Source organism: Citrus clementina, unplaced genomic scaffold, assembly GCF_000493195.1.
Source record: "Citrus clementina cultivar Clemenules unplaced genomic scaffold, Citrus_clementina_v1.0 scaffold_2, whole genome shotgun sequence".
Lineage (NCBI taxonomy): Eukaryota > Viridiplantae > Streptophyta > Magnoliopsida > Sapindales > Rutaceae > Citrus > Citrus x clementina.
The window spans coordinates 9519391-9541657 of record NW_006262688.1 but is presented as its reverse complement, the minus strand read 5'-3'; the positions used below and the strand labels follow the sequence as shown (position 1 = coordinate 9541657).

At 35.4% G+C, this 22267-nt stretch overlaps 2 protein-coding genes across 2 annotated transcripts; one reads left to right on the top strand and one right to left on the bottom strand.

Annotated features, from left to right (window-relative positions):
• Positions 1-1274: 1274 nt before the first annotated feature.
• LOC112100867 lies at positions 1275-1984 on the bottom strand. Its single transcript, XM_024190731.1, has 2 exons — positions 1946-1984; positions 1275-1829 (listed from the first exon to the last, which is right to left on the bottom strand). Exons 1-2 carry the CDS (start codon positions 1982-1984, stop codon positions 1275-1277), a joined length of 594 nt encoding a protein of 197 aa, XP_024046499.1.
• Positions 1985-12814: 10830 nt separating this feature from the next.
• Positions 12815-21964, top strand: LOC18050886 (DExH-box ATP-dependent RNA helicase DExH17). The gene is made up of 26 exons (XM_024191302.1): positions 12815-12960; positions 13681-13772; positions 14024-14204; positions 14585-14746; positions 15140-15377; positions 15483-15519; positions 15633-15679; positions 16302-16514; positions 16631-16787; positions 16889-16940; positions 17228-17299; positions 17418-17467; positions 17587-17704; positions 17800-17863; positions 17941-18024; positions 18120-18245; positions 18337-18533; positions 18630-18818; positions 18921-19172; positions 19301-19350; positions 19608-19625; positions 20205-20287; positions 20383-20584; positions 20726-20763; positions 20863-21216; positions 21301-21964. The coding sequence occupies exons 2-26, from the start codon at positions 13702-13704 to the stop codon at positions 21870-21872; spliced, it is 3627 nt and encodes a 1208-aa protein (XP_024047070.1). The 5' UTR covers positions 12815-12960; positions 13681-13701; the 3' UTR covers positions 21873-21964.
• Positions 21965-22267: the final 303 nt, after the last annotated feature.

Sequence of the window (22267 nt, the reverse complement as noted above, 5' to 3'; positions counted from 1 at the left end):
TGATGAAAGATCGAGTGTGGATATGAATCCGCTTAGGGGACTAGAAGACTCAAGACTATGTGAGGAGTTTGATCAGTGGTTTGCCGGCAACATTTCCGTGGATCGGCCCGTCCAACAGTCTCGAAATTTCTTTGAAATACTCATGGGCAATGCTTCGATGGGGTGGCTTGGTGACGAGGTAAGCGTGTTTAATGGTCAGTACATTACAATACACAATAATATTTCTGCTGGCATGGATATTGATATAAATTTACTTGGTATAATCCCTTCACAGCATATTCACACGTATTACCGCTTGATCAGCGAGAAGCAACGGCGGTTTCCAAATGCACTACCACAACGCGTCACGCATACAGATACATACTTTTGGGCATGTTTTCAAATTTTATAATCATTAATTATAATTTCGATGTTTTAAATATCTCGAAATGTTATTAATTTTCTACTCATCGTGTAATAGGTGTTCCTAAAGCAATTATGGAACAATGGTAGTTGTGATGTCAATTCATTACAATATGGCAACAACTTGAGCAGCTATATGGATGGGCGGGAAGATCTCATGTCCAAACCGTTTACGGATGTCGATATGGTAAGAATTGTCACTCAATCTTATGGTAATTGTGTATAAAATATACTAATTTACCAATTTATTTATGTAGATATTCATCCCTGTGAATTTGGGCGGCGATCATTGGGTACTAGCTCGAGCGGACCTTCGCGCGAGGAGGATGCGGATTTACGACTCGTTGGTTACCTTTCGCGATGACAAAACATATTTGCGTAAATTCAAACCTCTTCAGGTCGTCTTCCCTCAATGGCTTCAAGATGTTGGATTCTACAACCTTCGATCTGAGCTGCAGAGTGCCAACCCTTGGAAAGTAAGAATCGTTAAGGATGTGCCCCAACAATCACCTGGAAGTGGTGATTGCGGTGTATTTATGTTGATGTTTACAATGTATTTGATGTTCGGGCTAAAACTTGATTTTGATAGTAGCCACGGGCATTACTTCAGGAAGAAAATTGCTGTAGATATATTCACGGGCGATATTGCCTTGTAAGTCGTTGTATTGTATTAAGACTTGATGTATGGATGTAGATTGTTTTTCTAATAGATATAAACTTTTGATATATTCATATATTTAGCTATAAGTAATTATTGATCAACTTTAGTACTCATTATGCAAATGAACATAACATAATATACCTCATTACATATAATTGTAATATAAATTATAATAAGAGTTCATAATCCATAATTAGTTACAACGACACAGTCAGTTTGGATTTGACACAATGGGATTTTTACATCTCTTGCGGTTATGACCTGGTTGGTTGCATCGACCACATCTCACAGTTCTTCGGTTAACATCCTCACCGATAGAAGGAATTCTTAACTCTGGACGACGACCAGGTGGTGGTGCTTCGATCGGTGGGTTAACTCTGATTTCCTGGATTTCTTCTGGAATGTCCCAATCTGTCATGTCCCCAACCGGTTCTACTGGTTCTGCATATGCCATGACCAATGAATCTTTAGAGTAATAATCAGAGCAAAGACTTATGTAATCCACACGGACGATCAGACAAGCAGCAATTGCATGCGCACAAACAAGCTGATCGAGTTGGAATACTCTACAGGAGCAAGTTCTTTCATGAATGTCAACTATCCCTTCCTTCATACCACCACCCAAAACATGAAATCGATGCTGAGACACTGGCCGAACAGTCATTCTTTCGGCCAAAATTCTCCTTTCGCCGACTATCTCATCTGCCCACGTCGTTAGACGAGTGCTCATCGATTCAGCGACAATTTTCCTATCATAAAACCATTGCTGTAATGTTTTTCTAAAGTGATCAACAAGATGAGTAACAGGAAATTTTCGCGGTTCCCTCATTAAAGAATTCACGCTTTCTGCAATGTTGGTGGTAAGTATGCTGTATCTCCTACCTTCAAATTCGGACCTTGCGCAATTACACGTGCCCACATTATTCTCTAAGTAATCAGCCGCGGCCGAGTGGAGCATCCACAACCCTTCAAGTTGTCTTTTAAATTCTTCGTGTCCATATGCCTTTGCTGCATTAATAAAAGCTGGCTCGAATTGATCCCAAATAGCTTTGGACATCCTGAATTTAGACTTAATGTTGCCTTTGACATGGTAAAAACAAACTCCATGACTAGCAGTGTGAAATGCTTTTAAAACGGCTCACTTGATGGCAGTGCATCAATCAGAGATAAATACTAACTCTGGCCTATCGCCAATCACTCCGTGTAACTTCGTCATAAACCATTCCCAAGCATCATTGTTTTCTAAATCCATGACCCCAATAGCTAACGGATACAGTTGATTATTACCATCCAAACATGTTGCTACAAACATGCTTCCACGATATAGCCCCTTCAAATGAGTGCCATCTACAGTGATCACAGGCCTTATGTACTGTGTGAAGCCCTTAATGGAAGATCCAAGCGCAACAAAGTAGTATAAGAAATTATCATCTCCATCCCGCTGGAGGTGTGTCACTGTGCCCTCATTCGCTTTGGTTAAAACGTGAGAGTATTTGGGAAGTAAGTTGTATGACTCTGCAGGGTTCCCTCGTACTATTTCAAGACCGACTTCTTTAGCCCGATATGCTTGCTGATATGTTAACTGGACCCCGTATTCTTGTTGCATGTCTGTTCTAATGTCATTCGGCATGTATATCCGTTTATCCTGAATAAATTTATCCGCAATAAGATGGCCAACAACCCGACTCCTAACTTGGCGGAGGCCACTAGGCAAAACCTCATTAGAGCACGTATGAACATTGTCAACTCTTCTCACTACCCAAGGAACATTATGCTCATCCGAACCTCTTGTTGCGCGAAGACGCCGATTACATGATTCCGAAGAACAATGAGCCTCAAAGCGTGTCGTTGTGGACCGTGCAATCTTGAAATCAAACTTTTCCCGCAAGACCACTTTGCGCAATTCCAGTATTAACTCATTCTTCTCAACGAACAACTTTCCCACACCAATGTCGGCAGAATTACAGCTTCTAACTAAGTCTGGAGCAACCAAGTTTGAAGGCAAAACTGGAGCAAGACTCACCAGGGGATCAACTGTTGTCCTCCTCCTCGAACGGGCCATCGGAGGAATAGGTCGATTCTCTCTATTGTTAACAGGAATATCATACTGATGCTCATCCTCATTATTGATAGGAATATCGGAATGACCAGTGTCCCTATCATCAACTTCAGTATTGGAGTTCATGCCTTGCACATTATCAGCTTCTGTGTTGTTGGTGTTATAACCAGGATCATCATAACTGCGGAACTCATTATTTTGAAATGGAGAGTAATGTTGCCCTAACGATGTCCCTAATGGTAACACATTATCTTCAACATCCGCTATCGTAATGCCATTATCATCAATAGTGTCATTGTTTTCGTTGACTGGTGAGTAATGTTGTTGGAACGACATTTATTGTGGTAACACCTCTTCCTCAATATCAGGGACAGACTCGTTTGCTCTAAACGAACTTTCACTTTCCACAAGTGGCTCAGGATTTTCGGCCGGAACTCGAGGATGTGTGGTGATAAATATAGGGATGCATCCATAATTGACCACATCAGAGGCCATGTGCAGCACAACATTAACCATTTCATCATTAAATATATCCATAGGTAGTGAACATGCACGATACATTGTGTTACTAGATCTCAAAGTTGTCTTCATCGACAAACTATATTCAATAGGATTTATCTGTAAAACTTCATACACCCTTGCCATAAATTGCTCAAACGTACAATCTTTCCGAACTAAAAATGCTGTATTCTTCGCATTCACGTACTCCGTACGGCCATCTGCTAATGTCTCCCACCAACCGTCATAACATAATTGAAGTACAATGGAATCCATTAAACCTAAAAAAAAAACAAAAGAGATAAGATTTCACGCTACAAAACCTAGTAAAAATGAATATGCAGTACATTTATGTGGATGATATGAAGTATACAATTTTTGATTTACTTCGTCTCATCGTAAGCTTCGAAATGATATATTATACGCCTAAAACGGACACATGTAGCCCAAGTTATTACTTTCGGAAAATAACTTAAATTTAGTGAGACAGGCAGTGGGACAGGTGCATGTCTCACATAAAACCAGCAAATTTATGTGAGACAGGCGCCTGTCCCACTTGCCTGTCTCACATAAAACCAGTGGTAACAAGTGAGACAGGCGCCTGTCTCACACGCCTATCCCACTTGCCTGTCGCACATATTTTGGTGAGACAGGCAAGTGAGACAGGTGCCTGTCTCACATAAAACCAGTAGATTTATGTGAGACAGGTGCCTGTCTCACTTGTTCTGGGCTTCTGTTTTACTCGATTTTTCAGGGGTTTCAATGATTGATTTTCATTTCTCAACTCAAACTAACTACTTTAACAAGTCACATTGTTTTGTTAATGAAAAATAACAACATTTGCAATAAAAACTCACATCAATTTCGAACTCAAATGATAAAATCAATAGATTAAAAGTTTAGGTTATGGTAAGAGTATAAACTAACCTTAAGAAGCTCTCCAATTGATAATTATATCTTCAATTATGTAATACTTGTTTGATGAAATTTGCTAATTTATTGAGAGTAATGGAGTTTGTTGAGTGATGAAATTTGTTAAGTTGAAAAGGGAAAAGTGGTGGAAGTGCTGGAATTGATAAGGGAAAGTGGCATGCCTTTGTAAATTTGATGAAAATGATGAGGGTAATATAGTCCAAAAATAGAGTGTTTGGCTAGTTATGATAGAAAAAAGTTTGAGGGGTTAAAGTTGAAAAATGCCTAATTTTTTTAGCTATTTTTGTAAATTTCCCGTGGTCATGTAAGTCGAAATTTAAAATATAACATTGTCTACATACTGCAGCATGTAAATGTAATTGGAGATGCATCATGGTGACAATAATTTATGCAACAATTTAACGATTGGATACATACAACATTATAGATATGATAATAATAATTTTTTTTTGAGCAGATACAATAATCATATTGTCTGATCTAATAATCATTATTTGTATGATTAAATAGATTTGCTTTGTTTGATACAAGTAGCGAAGAGAGAGGTAATAAATAAAATTATTTTTGATATTATACTTGAATAAATTAAAAAAATAAATAGTTGTGCTAATTCACCACCTTTTCTTTTTTAAATTTATATTCCCTTTGAGATAAAAAAAAAACTTGAATTAAGGATTGAATCGAAGCGGTTCTAATTATCTAAAGGAAAAAGCTATTTATCCCGAATTTACTCCCCGAATCTGTGCCCCAAAATCAAAACGCACCATTTGGTTTTCCCCCTCCACACGTCATTTTGCTTTCACTTTCCACTTCCTTGCTTTCACTTTCCCTTTTCTAGTTAGCCCCGTAAAGCAAGGTAAACACGAACAGCAAAACACGAACAGCACCACGGACAGCACCACGGCTCCAATTTTCTTCAGACCTTCCCTTTTCCACTTAGCCCCGAAAAGCTAAACATGAACGGGACCACGGCTTCGATTTTCTTCAGACCACGGCTCTCTTCAGGCTCCGATTTTCTTCAGGCAAATTCTTTCCTTGGTTTTTAACACCGTTGGTAAGGTGTTGCGTGTGCTTCTGTCTTTGTAAAGCAGGTCATTTCTCTTTCTTTTCTCTGTTAAATTCACTATCTTTCTTTCTCTTTTTTCTTCAGGCAGATTCGTTTGTTAAGTCATTCAGATCTGCACTTAAATGATTTCATTCCATTTTTGGTTTCAAATCCACTCAACCACGCCACTTGCGTCTTAATTCAATCTCTTTTTTTCCCCCCTTCCCTCAACTCTTGTTTGATGGTCCGTTCTCTTGCTCTCATTCAATTTTCGTTATTGTGTTTGATGCATGTATCATCATATGATAGGTGGTTTTTATGCTGGCTTCTTGTGGTAGCGGTAGCTTTATTTATTTAATTATTTTTGGTTAATTGAATTAGTTATCAAGTCAGATACTGTGGGTGTGATTGCTATAAGATTTCTAAATTACAAAAATTAAATTGGACAGATTTTTTGTTTGACTTACTCTTGCTTCTTCTATTTTTTAATAATTTTTTACTAGTTAAAAATGTTTAGATTGATATGTTTTTGAACTAGCTTTGAAATCTTTTTTCCTTGAAGGAATTTAGCTGCAGGATCTTTAGTTTTTCTGTTGTAGGTTCCGTCAAAGAATTGATTTTGTTCATGCATATGTTAAAAGGCTGCTTGTTTGAGTATTGTAGCGTGTTTTTATTTTCTTGTTTGAGTATTGAGTTTTGAGTTTATTTTGCAGGATGTGGTTTTGAATGCTCTGCTGCAGTTACCTACTTGTTTCTTCAGTTATTGTTGAACCTTGGCTCTCTATTCATTTGGTAAATTGTTAAATTTTTAGGAGATATTAATTAGCTTGATTGATTAGCTTTGAATCTCGATTAAATCTGATTAAAATAAGGAAGATACATATAGCTGGATGTATATTAGCATTTGTCATAACTTGAAGTTAGCTTTGATTTGGAAGACTGAAGGAGAACATGCACATAGTGCCTACAAGTTTATATTACATTTGATAGAATATTTGGATGTATTCTTGAATTGATTGGCTTTTTTGAGTTTGATTAAAATGCTAAATAAATGGTGGAAGCAAGGAATTGAAAATTTGATGATAGTTTATTATTATTGTAGGAACTTGATGTAGTTATATTTGAATGGACGAATATTGCTTTAGTACATCAATCATTATGGGCAACAGATACCATGCTTGTTTAGCAACATGAGCAACCAATCTCGAGAGAGCTTTTCTCATATTTCTGTTTTATTTTCCTCCAACCCTGGGAATTGGACACTTTGACACCCTGGGAATTTAGTTTCTGTTTTGTTTGTGTGTAACTGGTACTGGAATTGTTGTATGTTCTGATTTATTTTCGATTTTTTTTTCTGTTTCGTAGTTTCGGAAATCAATTAACCACAATGTCAATTAGCACAAGTGAAATTCGAAACTCACAGCAACTATGTAACAGATGCGGTAATTACATGGAGTTATTAATGTCACATACAACAAAGAATCCAAATCGTAAATTTTGGCTTTGTAAAAGATGCAATAATTTTCAATGGGCTGAAGATCGTAAACCAAGCGAAGAGAAAATTGATTTGTTAGTGGAGGAGGTTAGAAAGTTAGCATTAGAGATTATTGAGTGTTTGTCCGTTAAATTCAAATTATTGTATGATGACGAACTTCGAAGGAGACAGACACCAAAATATGATTACATTAAAATACTTGTAATTGTTGTGATATGTTATCTATTCAAGTGTTATTTTTAAGTTGTATTATTTTGTACTATGTATTAATTTGCAATTGATTAATTGATTAGTTGATGTCAATTGTTTCTTTATCCCATGACGATTTCTAGTTTTGTGAATTTCCAAGAAATTTCCTTCGTGTTTTCACTTGTTTATTTTGGAACTAGCTAAAAAATTTATTGACATAATGTACATGCGGAATTTGAACATAACGTTCTTGCATGGCAAAATCTTCATACTTGAAATCGTGATATTCAAGAAAGCAAAAAAAAAAAAAAAAATCACATTTTGGCTTCATTTATTCATGCTTTCATGGTCTTTTCAACTAATACTGAAATAGAGCAAAAGAAGAAAAATGGTCAATTTAAAATGGTGTAGAATAAATGAGTCTTTGTCCAGCACAACTGTAAGTAAAAATATAAACAAAATGTGATCAAAATCATACAGCCGTCCTTAGTTTTGGCACCAATTAAAATTTCAGCCTTCTGTGGGGCAAAATAATACATCAAAACACAAGCTAGTTTTAATCATGTGTTGGGATCATTTGCTGAAAATTCCGTCCGATTGGTATCCTCGAAATCTTGTTGTAGAAATTGTTGGAAGTTTACATGAGGAACTCCTCCATAATTTATCCAAGGCTGATAGTAAGGGGGGAAAAAAACATGTTGTGTGAGTGGCTGTTAAAAAAAATGTCCATTAAATTAATAAACAAATGACAATAAAACAACACTAACAACATGTATATAAAAAAAAAATTTTACCATAGCCATATTGCCTGATTGTGTTGGGATTGCAGTAGCCGCCTGAGAAGATGAATCGTGTGCCTCCGAGTGCTATGAAAGTAAGCAAGAAACATTTAAATTTTATTCAATTTATATGAAATTAATTTGTATTGAATTAATTAAAAATAAATGCAATAGAATTACCTCTGCAGTTGTACTCAATGAAGTATTGTTCAACTTATGTTTTGGCTTTTTAAATTACTTTTGCTTTCTTTGAGAAGGTGGCCGACTTTTACGATAAGATACTACTGGATCCTATATGATTTCCATACAACTTCCCGACCCACCTGTTAGCCTAAAGGGTTACTCATAATGTAATTTGGATGATTACAAACATATGTATTAAGTGATTTAATAGATATTGTATTTCACATTTTCACTAGTTTTTTAAGGGTAATATTTATGCAAGTGAATCAAGTGAAATCAAGCTCAAGACACTCAATGGACAAACGGCGAAATCAATAATAAAGTTTAGAGCTCAACGAATAAATTAGTGCGATAAATTCTTGTAAAGCCGGTATGATTTAATTGATGCATGATTTAGCATTTGAGAAGCTCAAGAGATTAATTTAATTAATTACTTTTTATAAACTAAAAGGTTTTATTTTTATAAGATAAAGTACCTTGTGGTTTTGAGTAATTTGCACTTAAATGTAAAGTTTTGAAATCTTTGATTTTAATAAGTATTATTATTAAATTTCAGAGTTGGACGTTTTTACAAACATTTGAAATGTTTTGGGCCATACAATAATTTATGACTATTTTGGACTAAAGTGAAAGGTTTTGAGAACTTTAAAAAATATGAGTATTATGTTGAAAAAGACCTTTTTGCAAAATAATAATATCTTTGGGGCCATATCATAATTTCAGAAAGTTTTGGAAAGTCAATTATTCTTAGGAAATTCTAAAATTGGACCTATTTGCAAAGTTTTATGACGTTTTAGGTCATAATATAATTATAGAAAGTTTTGGGCCAAAATATAATTTTAATGAACATTGTGACTGTAGCAAATTTAAAAAATAACAATAAAATCACTGTTCCTGAGCAGCTAGCCGGATAAATCAAGCGGCTAACCGCTTGGGCGCGGAAATTTGGCTATAACTGCTAGTTTTCGGACTTTAACTATAAAAACTCAACTCAAACTTCATTCTATGAACTAATGCAAGTAAATATAAGATCATACAACATATATTGAGCTTCTAAAACGCAAATCATCATTGATTGAATGATTGTTGAGCTGTTATTTGCATATCCACTCTTAAAGAGAGTTTTTGTTGTAATTTTCATTACTTATCAAATTGTGAGTGTATAAGTGTGGGGTAAAGAGATTGGGGAGATAATCTCTTGATTGTAAAGGTTCATTGACACATTGGAAGTTAATTGTAAGAACTTGAAGCCTTGGGAGGCTTGGATAGTGAAATCCTCGAGCTTGGTTGACTTGGAGGCATAGACGTAGGCGGGGATTGCCGAACCACGTAAAAATCCGTGTGTTTGTTTTTCTCTTCCCTTACTATTTTATTTTTATGCTTGTTTGAATTTATTATTTTCTATTCCATTAAGGTGTTAGATTAATTTGTTGTGCGAATTATATTACATATTTTTTAAAAATCCAATTCACCCCCCTCTTGGGTTGCGTAACTTGCATTTCACCACCAGCAGCAGTTACATCTTCGCTTTGACAGCGAACAGTCAACGATACATCCTTCATTGCCTTTTCTATCCAAGTCAAAACATTTTTATGACTTTCTTCATGTTTTAAAGCAACATCATAAAAAGCAGCATACTCTTCTTTATATCGCTGATGTTAAATGCTCGAGCTTTTCACATCATAACTGACTTTCACTCAACTGTAGCATCTCCGCACATCTTTCCTCCATCTCCGTATAATATACTTCTCAGGAAGAAATGTTATACGGGTACGTATCATCACTGCAATGGCGTGTCTACAAACAATCCCTCTACATTCAAACATTGCACACGCACAACGAATTTCACCGTCGTCCCTTTCAAAAATAACCTGAAAAGTCTTCTCTTTACTCTTTCCATCATTTTTGACGACTTCATATTCTGATCCCTCACAACTGAAAACCTCACAGTACATCTTATCCATCAGCTGCTGTTGAAATTCTTGAAACTTGGAAATAGTGTATACTTCCTCAACTTGTTTTTCCATTGCGAAATTGGTACGACATGGCATCCGTTGGCTGAAGCACCTAGCATCTTCTTGCCACTCTTTTTCAATTTTACTTTCCATTGCTTTCTCGTATTTCTCCACAAATTGCTTCAAAGTTGTTTTTGAGTTAACATACCCATCAAAAAAAGCATTTATACTCTCACTACGTTGAGTAGTTGACATGCCAGCTCAAAAAGTTGTTTCACAAAACATGGAACCCAACGATATCTTTCTTCATATAAATCATTTAACTACTGATTATCAGCAATATCATATTTATCTAACATGTCATGCAAAGCTTCCTCAAATTCAATAGGAGTCTGTAAATCATAAACAACAGCATGCAATGAAAATCTAATGGCATGATATTCTGCATACCTTCCCAACTTCTCAGGCACCTTTTTTAAAATATGCCACAAACACCATCGATGCCTAGTATTTGGAAAAACAATCTCAATTGCATTTTGCATCGCTCTGTCTTGGTCTGTGATGATTCCAAGGGGAGGAGAGCCGAACATACATGATAGCCATGTGTGAAATAACCACGTAAACGTCTCCGTGTCCTCATGCGAAATCAACCCATATCTTAACAAAATAGACTGACCATGATGATTAACCCCAACAAAAGGAGCAAATGGCATGTCATATTTATTCGTAAGGTACGTGGTGTCGAATGTAACAAAATCTCCAAAGTCTTTGTAGGCTGCCCTACTTCTTGGATCTGCCCAAAATACATTGTTTAACCGACCCTCCTCATCCAAGTCAAGACTGAAGAAAAATCCATCATTTTCTGCTTGCATTTTCTGAAAATATTTCTGAATTGCAGCTGCATCCCCTTCTCCAAGCCTTAATCGCCTTGCTTTATCAACATAATTTCTAGCATATTTTTCTAAGAATGCGACATTTTCATAGCCACCGGCCTCAACGACAATAGACTTGAAACTTTGAGCCATTCTAATTCCCATTTCTTCATTTATTTCCAGTTATTTTTTTACATAAGGACTAATGGTACGGTTGCATCGATAATACCTACTCTTGCTTGGACTTATAGCATGGTTGTGTTCAAGGAAAAAATTCCCAATTATCCATTTTCCACTAACAAAACGTCCTCCAATTTTAGCATTGCATCCAATTTTCTAATTATGTTGAAGCCGCAAAACCTGATTGGATTTGCCTTTGGACTTGTCGTTTCGCCCGCAACTAAATGTCACATATCTCATATTCTCGTCATCCCCTTTTTTACAAGATCTTCGCATCGCTGGAAATCCCTCTTGTTGGCCATAAACTTTGTAATATTCAAACATTTCATCCGAACTATTAAAACACATCCCAACCGTAGGCTCTTCCACCAAATTTTCATTATTTCCTTCAAAATTAGCCTCCTGTAAATCTTGAAATTCCTCTACTTCATCAACCTCCACTTCATCAACCTCCAATTCATCAACCTCGTCCATTATTGCTGCAAATTTAATAAATTATACCAAATTCATTAAGTTTAGAAACAAATAAAAATAAAAATTGATTCTTATTAATTACTTACCCCTAATTCATTATGTTTAGAATTAGAAGGGAAAAAATTGATTATTATTAATCACTTATCCCTAATTCATTAAGTTTAGAAACAAATAAAAATAAAAATTAATTATTATTAATTACTTATCCCTAATTCATTAAGTTTACTAACAAATAAAAATAAAAATAGATATTATTAATTAACGATTCAGCAAATTAATTATTATTAATTACTTATCCCTAATTCATTAAGTTTACAAACAAATAAAAATATAAATAGATATTATTAATTAACGATTCAGTAAATTAATTATTATTAATTACTTATCCCTAATTCATTAAGTTTACAAACAAATTTAAAATATAAATAGATATTATTAATTAACGATTCAGCAAATTAATTATTATTAATTAGTTATCACGGCTCAACAAACTGAAACAAATAAAATACAATAATTTACATACAAATGCTCACGGTTAAGAGTATTTAAATACAAATACTCATGGTTGAACTCACAAATTAAAATAAAACATCTCAAGATTTATAAATTAAAATGAAATAACTCAACATTCATAAATTAAAATGAAACAACTTAATAAATTAATGAAGAAACAATAAATGCTTATGAGTTTTGTAATGTAGAGTTTTTCACTTTGTAAAGCAATGAACTACTCTTTCTCTTTCATATTTTCCCGAAAGCAAAGGAAATAGCAAAGAAGGAAGGAAATAGCAAAGTAAAGCAAATAAGTGGACCACGGCTGGACACAACAAATGAAATGAAATAAGCATACCACGGCACGTTGACTGAAGAAACACGTGAATGAACAACTTTTTCCTTCCCCAGCTTTTTCCTTTACATAAAGCAACTGAAGAAACACGTGATTCATTACCAAACGGTGCGTTTTGATTTCGGGGCGCAGATTCGGGGAGCAAATTCGGGGTAAATAGCAGCATTCAAATAATACCATAGGTCCATAGAGCCTAGGTTGTCCCGGCCCGATCGGGTTCGGTTGGATCCGGTTCGCTCTCCCGCCAAAAAGCACTTCTTCGACTATAAATTGAGCCCGATTTTCATTTCACAGCTTCAATCTCAGATCGGGAATTTCGAAGTTCAATCTTCCACTCGTTGCTCTCAGGTCTCGCTCGTTGCTCTCAGGTCTCGCTCGTTGCTCTCAGGTCTCGCTCGTTGCATCATCTATTTACTAATTGCAATCAGTAACTTGATTAAATTCAGCTTTGTTATTTAGATTTTTATTTAGCATATCAATAGTGTTTCCAGAAGGATCTCAATTGCATTTGAAAAAAAAAACATTGATGCTATTGTGAAGAAATCAAGTGATTCATAGAATCTAAGGATTCAAATTATGATTATGGAGTCGACCTATAATTCTTACCATTTCTTATTTTATTTATTTATTTTTCAAATTGCTGCCTATATAAACTGATTTTGTTTGATTCCGAATGAACTCGAAGAGCTCTGGATTTCTTTCTGAAAAAATATTTATCGATTCTTGCGAATCCATAAGATTTTTGAAGGAATTTTTTTTCAATCTATTTCTGTTTTGATGCTAGGAAATTTTGAGGAATAATATGAATGGAACTAGATATTTATGAAATTCACTTGTTCATAGTTTAGTAGCGTGGAGTAAAAGAGTTATTTGTAGATTATTTGTAGATTCTTTTTCAGTTAAATTACAGAGTTGAAGTTTTTCGGATCTAGAAAAATTTTGCATCTGATGATCTAACAGTGATTGAAGTTTAGAAGATTTCTCACTGATTACAGCCACTGCACGCTTTCGGCATTTTATACTGGGTCTATTTGTCTCTTTAAATGTGTAAATAGTTTTGTTGCTCAATTTGATAGTAATTTTATGCATTTTCTTTTTCTTCCTTCAGTTTGAGAAAAAAAAGTTCATTATGATGGATTCATACGCACTGAAATCTGTACTAGATTTACCTGCACCTTTTCGTTCAGCTTTTGGTTTCAGGTATTGTTACTGTTAATTAGATTTCATAATGTTGTTTATCTAAATTTTTTCATCTGCTGATTGTTCTGGTAGTGAATCAATTTAACTTCTATTTAACTGTTATTGGTCTCATATTTGTTTGACTCCTGAGATTTACTTGTTACTGTATTTTGTTTTCCTTATTTGTGATGTCAGAAATTTCAAAGAGCAATTAACTGGCAGTCGTACTTTCAAGTCTCAATTCACTATGTTTTCAATTCTGATACTTGCAGATACTTTAATTCACTGCAGAGTGAATGTTTTCCTGTTTGTTTTGGATCTGAAGTCAACATGGTCATATCAGCCCCAACTGGAAGTGGCAAAACTGTGCTCTTTGAGCTGTGCATTTTGAGGCTTCTCTCGAGGTTCATATCTGAGGGGAGGTTTGTTCACATAAAGGGAACACTTAAAACAGTAAGTAAAGTTAAATGTTATGTTATTGCAAAATAGTAGAATCAGAAGCAAATTTTTTTTTCCCCTCTCCAATTCTAATTATAAACAGTCACAGAGACCTGTACTGGTGCTCCTTCCTTATTTTAGATTGAAATGCTGAAGCACATATTTACTTTGATATTTTGTTATCTTCTTTTCTCTTGCTGCTCTTTAAAGCATGGTTAGTTACACACTACTTTGGGCACTCATGCCTAATTCATATCTTACAGCTGCCATTTTAAATTAAATTGTTCACGCAATTGCATTTATTATACTAGGGTGTGAAGAATATATATATATATATATATATCCATTAAGCAATAGTTATTTATTGCTTCTGCTTGTTTTGGTTTTCTGTGAAGGTCTACATAGCTCCATCCAAGGCTTTAATACAGGAGAAGCTCCGTGACTGGAACCAGAAGTTTGGATCATGGGGTATAAATTGCCTGGAGTTGACTGGTGACAATGAATACTATAGCACAAGGAATATACAAGAGGCAGACATTATCCTAACTACTCCTGAGGTGAGTATTAACTGTATTGAATAGAGGAAAACAAAACATAAATGCTCTCAGACAAATACTTGCATACACAAAAATATACTCACCTCAACTAGAGAAAGTCACTTTCGTTTCAATCCTGTCTCAGATTATGTTTTGTCAAGTCCTTTAAAATCATCTTACACTACCTTGGCACACATTTCTCTTATCCTTGTTGCACTTTTAACTCGAATCTGATTCTTTTATTAGTAATTCTTGTTCTAATGGCTGTGGACATGTGCGGTATGCATCTTTACGTGAGTGTCCTTGCATCAAATTCGTTGATATACTGATTGCATTCTTCTACTGTTTCTTTATATAGCTTATATTTTAATTATGCTGTTAGAGTCTGCCAAATGGATATCTTTTCTTTTGCAGAAATTTGATGCAGTGACTCGATATCGCATTAAGGATGGTGGTCTGAGCTTTTTCAGTGACATTGCTCTTCTTCTTATTGATGAAGTTCACTTATTGAATGATCCACGTGGAGCAGCTCTGGAGGCAATAATTAGTAGAATAAAAATGCTTGCTTGCAACCCTGAGATGAAGTCAAGTTCTCTAGCTTCTGTCCGCTTTCTGGCTGTGTCAGCGACAATTCCAAACGTTGAGGACATTGGTAAAGTTTACATTTGATGCTTTTGCTGATTTTAGTTGGTTAATTTGGTTATAGTGACAATACAGTTAAAACTTTTTATACTCAATTTCATGCCAACAAGTGCAGCGGAATGGCTTAATGTCCCTGTCCAAGGAATTAAAAGGTGCATCTATATATATATACACGCGCGCACACACCAGAAAATGATCGTATTACTTTCTCTGCTTCAATGAGAGAGTGCATTTATTTCATTCATCCGTTTTAATGTTTCCCCAGGTTTGGAGAGGAAATGAGGCCTGTAAAGTTGACTACTAAAGTGTTTGGTAAGCATGTATTACTTCACATTCCATTCTCAAAATTAGTTGTTACCTTCTTAACATTTTGATCAATGTTTTCTTATTGCCTCTGCCAGTCCGTTTCCTATGAATAGTACAGTGTAGATTTTAAGTTTTTGATTCCACAAATTAAATGATTCTTTTTTATTTCGTAATTATAACAAGAAGATGCATACTTTAGGAAGGCTTGATTCCTAATAATGAACGGACAGGACACATTCTCTCAAGTTTATGCACCTTTCATTCTCTTTATTACTGTTACCAACGAAAATACTATTCTTGCAGGCTATGCCCCAGCAAAAAATGATTTTCTATTTGAAAAGGCAAGCTCTTGATTCTTAATAATTAATTAATTTTTCTTTAATAGTGAGAATTTTTCTAGGTTGTAAGAAGCAAAGCTCTCATTGTTAATAGATTGAGTAGTTTCTCATTTTTCTGATATTATATATCTGTTTCATTGTCCAGCGTCTTCAAAACTACATCTTTGGTAAGCAGGGCTATTGGTGTAATTCTTATTAAATCTTTGTTGTTTGTTTATGAATGTCTGCTGATTAAGGCTTCTCTAGTAAACTCTCTTTAAATAGTGTGGATTAATGGATCTTATTTACAGATATTTTAATGCAATATTCAAGAGGGAAATCTGCTCTGGTTTTTTGTTCAACTAGAAAAGGAGCACAAGAAGCTGCACAGCAACTCTCTCAGACAGCAATGACCTATGGTTATTCAAATCCATTTATAAAAGATCGTGAACAACAAGAAAGACTAAGGGAAGCTTCTTTATCATGCAGTGACAAACAAATGCAATCTTATATCCTTTATGGTGGTACACAGTGATCTTGTTTTACTATATATTTTTCACTAAATTGAAATTCTGGTTTTTTTGCCCCCCTTCCTTGAATTGATGTAAAGTGGTGTGATTTAGCATCTTTATGTTTGCAGTTGGTTATCACAATGGAGGGCTTTGCCTGAAGGATCGTAACCTCATTGAAGGACTTTTTCTTAAGGGTGATGTTCAAGTTCTGTGCACCACAAATACTCTAGCCCATGGAATCAACCTACCAGCTCATACAGTAGTAATAAAATCGACGCAGTACTTGTATGTAAAACTTTTTACTTCTTCCAACTCTTGTAAAACTAGAACATAAGACCATAAAAGAAAATCTTTATTTCATTTACCAACATTTGGATTTTCCTCAGCAACAAGGAAAAAGGTCTTTACATGGAACATGACAGATCCACAATTCTGCAGGTGATGACAACTTTTGTTAATATACTTGTTTTTAGAAGATCTCAAATAGAATTGATGTTAAATAATTACTGATACTGTGCTGACGAGAAATGACATTTCTGAAAGGAAAGATTAGTCTAACATGTGCAAAGGGTTGAAATGGAAAGTAATAGCCATTACACCAAAAAGAAAAGAGATCAAAGAAAGATTAAACTGATTCTCATTTGAACTGCAATCATGCATGCCTGCACCTTATGCCATGCGAACTTACAGTACACTATATCTAAAGTTTGCAAGCTTTAGCGCAGATGTGTGGAAGGGCAGGTCGGCCACCATTCAATGATACAGGGACGGTCATAATAATGACAAGAAGAGAAACTGTAATTATTGACTCTCTTTCTCTTTCTCACCCTTTCTACAATGCTTTTGTATATTGCTTTTCTGTCATCCAGTGGGTCCTTTTTTTATTCCTGAGTTCACCCTTTTATGCATGCCCAGGTTCATCTGTATGAGAATCTCTTGAATGGATGTGAAATGGTGGAATCACAGTATGCATTTGATCTCTCAATTCAATCATTGATTTTGGTGCTCTGGATTTCTGTGCATATTTTGTGGAAGATTATGCATGTCTTCTAATTAGGCTGTCTACATTTTCTTGTTACTTTAGGTTGCTTTCGTGTGTGACAGAGCACTTGACTGCAGAAATAGTTCAAATGACCGTTTCTGATATTACACAGGCAATTGAATGGATGAAGTGCTCTTACTTGTACGTGAGAATGAAAAAGGCATGTATTTTATGGGCACCTATTGGGTTTGAAAAAGGCTCACCTTATACTGTTTCTGTCTAATTAATATCTGGTTCTTTTGGTTGCATGATCAGAACCCTCAGAATTATTCAGTTAGAAAAGTGATTTCTAGAGACCGTATAGAAAAGCATATGCAAGGTACTTTAATCATACACTAGTAGAATATTAATTTTAATTTTATTTCCTCACTGCTCATTGATGCTATGGCATATCAGAAGTTTGTGTTCAGAAAGTTGACGAGTTATCATGCCATCAAATGATCTGGACAGATGAAGATGGTTTTCTCTTGAAACCACAAGGTAGTAAAAACACATGAAGCACACACTCTCGCTTTTTTTTTATGGCAGAAAAGAGGTATCATTAACTTCCAATTTATCTTTTTTTGTGTCTTTAGAGCCTGGAAGGCTGATGACCAAGTACTACTTGAAATTCGATACAATGAAATACATTATGCAGACCCCAGTAAACTGTGGTTTAGAAGATGCACTACACACTGTATGCCATGCGGAGGAAATTGCTTGTATGTGCATATATGAAATAGGGTTGTTTTGTACTGCTATGTCAAAGGTCAACTAAAGGAATGATGCATTGTTAATTTACTGATGATGAAGGGATACAACTTAGGCGCAACGAGAAGAAGCTTTTAAATATCATAAATATTGACAAAGATGGCCGGCTCCGCTTCCACATCAATGGTGATAAAGGGAAGCGGAAAAAGCGAATTCAGACCAGAGAAGAGAAGATATTTGTTTTGGCAAATGATTGCTTGACAGGCGATCCCTCTGTTCATGATTTATCTCTGACCCAGGTTTCATAATGATATTAGTTTCAATACATCCTCTTCCTTTTAATTATTTTTAAAAGTTTGACCTATGAGATCATGAACTGCATATGCTTGCCAAAGGATATGAATTCGATATCCACCAACGGTAGCAGAATTGCTAAGTGCATGAGGGATTATTTCATATTCAGAAAGAACTACAAAGGAGCTGTGAACTCAGCCCTTCTTGCCAAATCACTATATCAAAGACTATGGGATGACAGTCCATACTTGCTGAAACAACTGCCTGGCATTGGGATGGTGACTGCAAAGGTTTTCTTTGCTTATTGCTAACAGAAGCCTTAAGATTGTTTGTCTTGGGTTAATCATATGCCCTGTCTTTGCATTCCTTCCCTCTTTAAATGCTCTTTTCAGGCTCTACATTCAATGGGAATCAAATCTTTTGAAACGCTAGCTGAAGCTGATCCGAGGAGAATAGAGATAGTCACTGGTAGAAAGTATCCATTTGGAAACCATATCAAGGAGTCTCTATTGTCTCTACCTCCAAAAGTTGACATGAAGATTGAAGAAATAAAATGCCAGGGACAAGGAAAGTCCAAGCTGCTAATAACACTGACTAGGTTATCACAGTCAGTACAATCAACCAAACGACATTATGCTGATATGGTATGTTTTCTGGAATTTGTCTACAAACATTTTTATCCAAGCCTTGTTGAAGCAAAATCAACTATAAATTATAATCCTATGGAAACGCATTATTGAAGTTAATTAATTATAGTGATTACTATTTGCAGATTGTTGGTGCTGAAGAAAATAACATGGTTCTCTTTCATGAGAAAATAAGGTGACTGGCACTAGTTTGTTTATATTTGTTAACTGGATACAGAACATTGTTAAGGCATATTACCAAGGAGTTCCTGCAAAATAGATGTGTTATGTGCCACATTGCCGATTTTGGTGCTGGAAAAGTTCCTGATACACCTTGAATGGATTTTATTAACATAACAGAGACCCCTTTGTGTTTTTCTTATTTCTAAGTGCTATCTGTACTTCATCTATCATTTAGATATTGGCTGACTGTATCTCTACTTATTGCTGCAGAGTTGACGAGTTCTCCAGGTAATAAAACCTTATACCTTAAGTTTCTTCATGAATTGATAATTATTGAAGCATTCCCTTACTGCATGAGGCCATACATGAAACAATGAAATTCATTAACTCTTCTTGCTTGGATCCAGAACTTTTTGATGCAATATTTTCTAGGGAAAGTAACCTAATCTGAAGGCATATTCTTTCTTGTTCAGTAGACAATTACTATCAAAAGACAAAGCTGCATTGTTTTATACTGTCTATTTGGTCATTGTCATTGCAACTTCTACAACAACTTTTTCTAAATAATTTTTTAGAGAAGTTATTAGAACAAGGTAGACATACAATATTCCCAAAGTATAGCCCAGTTGGTTGGCCTCTTTTTGTGAAAACAAGAGGCCAAGGGCTCGAATCCAATGAGATATGATTAATTTGGTTGGGATGGGGTGGATGTATTCTCCATGGTAAAATGCTTGAAGAAGAATCAGCTCAGGTTTGCTGGTTCCGTGGCACAGTTCTTTAGTTGTTTTCTGTTCAGAAGAGAATGTTCACCAATATCTCTATTCTGCTGTGTACCATCAACTCTGATGTTTTTGGTTTCCTTTTCAGCCCCTATAGTGTGACAGTTCTCTCATCAAACCCCCGGCAGGGGAAGCTGACTGTTAAAGCTGACCTCATTTTTGAAGAATACAGTTAAGCTTCTGATAGTTTCTTATTTTTGCAATCCCATACATTCTATATTTATTCACGGAGTTGTTGATTTCAACTTGAGTTGCCATTCATGTAGTTGGCGTTGATATCCACCAAAAACTAGTACTGGTGAAGGAGAGCAATTCAAACGTGAATAAAAAATGTGGACATAAGCAGTCTCCCCTTTTTCATACACCTGAAGAAGTATGTGTTATAGAAGATGAAAATGAAACTGCTGCTCAAACTCCAGCTCAAGAGATTGACAATTTGCTTAGTTCTACGATGGAAGACAGTTCAATGTGAGTGCTTGTTCTTGTGGTTAATCAAATTTTTATGTTTCTACATAGTAAAATTCAGTCCCTAAGATGCTGTTAGATCTGAAAATTCATATTCTGCATATTTTTGTTGTTACTAATAAACCATTTAATTTTCCATCCCAGGCCCAGTTTCAGCCTTCTTGATGAAGATCTGGGAGAAGGTATAGCATTTTCACTTACGCTTATGCAGAATTTCTTTCTTGTTATTTTCTTTATCTTTCTCCTCTCAACATACCACCACTATCTTTGTGTTACTGCAGGAAAGACTGCTGCAGGAGTTGAAGATGATGATTGCAGAGTCATAACTGAAAAAAAAGTATTTCAGCACATACGTGAAAAAGCCAGAAACTTCCCCATCTCCACTGCATCAAATAATGCCCATTCTGCATCATCAGAGCCCTTGATTCTCACACGAAAGCATTTTTATGAGCAGCGCCTTCAACTCCATGATGAGTTAGATGTTCCAGAAGAAACAGAAGGAGGCATTTTTCCACAAGCAACTCTGCTAAATCCATCTTCAGGATCCACAGAGGCAGAGCTGAAAGAACATGGTTTCAACAGCTCTCTGACAGCTGCTGGAAATCTGGGAACCATTAATCTATTGGATGACACAGGTGCATTTTCTTTACCGAAAGTAAGCAATTAGCCTTTGGTTCTTGTATAGAATCTATATAATTACCAGTTTTTCATGTTTGAAGATACGGTTCCTTCTCAATACGAAGAATGCACTTCAAAAACTCTAACCGAATCTACAATATTTGAACACATACGGAAAAAATCTAAGAATTTTCCAGTGTTCAACTCCAATATATCGAAGACTATGGAGTCTGATTCGGCAATCCAGACAAATGAACACTTCCTGGCAAATCAGTCCGAGTTTTGCATTGCTACTTCTGACGTAAAAAAAGATGCAAATTCTGATGCAGTCCTGATAGATGGTTCAACAATTTCAGATATAGAATTTGGAGCACTGGACAAAAATGCAAATGATAACAAGGTATGCACGAAGCAGAATCATAATATAGTTTCAGGAAGTTGCTGCAGAACATTTAGAAAATTGAATCTCTCTCCAATTGCTTCGGTTGCCGGTACCGCCGAGCCATCATCATCTATCAAAATGCTATCCTTTGACATTTCTATGATGAAGAAGCAGAAGTGTAGTCCAAACACATCAACTAGGCAGTGTTGCCCATTGCCATTGGCGTCGACAGGTAAAACCAAAGAAGTTGATTCATTTCTTGGGTTTGAGAGTGTTTTTTCGTTTCTCTAACTTAGAAAAATTTTCAGGTAAACTTTTGTTCTATTTGTTCTTAAAACTATGTGTATAGTCCATCGCTTAGTTTCAAAACAAAGTAAGCACTGCGCAAGTTATATGGTTGTTATACATGCTAGCAAATGTACAGTTAATTCTGATACAAAAAGCGTATAAGAAATGCACGATTCATTCATTGTTTCTGTAAGGGTTCTTGACTCATATGGTATATTGCTGCTTGATATCGGCTGGCACAGTACTATTCTTTGTTTTAAAAAAAAAAAATCTTTCTGTCTCTTGTTCTTTAACGTTTTTGAAAATGGATTTTAAACAAATTACATTTTTTAAATTAATTATTTTGATAACTATGGGAAGCAACAGCCAATGCATTCCAATATATATAAATTATAATT

Excerpts from the sequence above, each read along its gene's own strand:
- LOC112100867 (XM_024190731.1), bottom strand. The coding sequence starts at position 1,984 with ATGTGGGCACGTGTAATTGCGCAAGGTCCGAATTTGAAG. Across the intron at positions 1,830-1,945 it reads CGCAAGGTCCGAATTTGAAG|CAATGGTTTTATGATAGGAA; the intron begins GTAGGAGATACA and ends AAAACATTACAG.
- LOC18050886 (XM_024191302.1), top strand. The coding sequence starts at position 13,702 with ATGATGGATTCATACGCACTGAAATCTGTACTAGATTTACCTGCACCT. Across the intron at positions 20,288-20,382 it reads CCTCATTTTTGAAGAATACA|TTGGCGTTGATATCCACCAA; the intron begins GTTAAGCTTCTG and ends CCATTCATGTAG. Across the intron at positions 20,585-20,725 it reads ACGATGGAAGACAGTTCAAT|GCCCAGTTTCAGCCTTCTTG; the intron begins GTGAGTGCTTGT and ends TTTCCATCCCAG.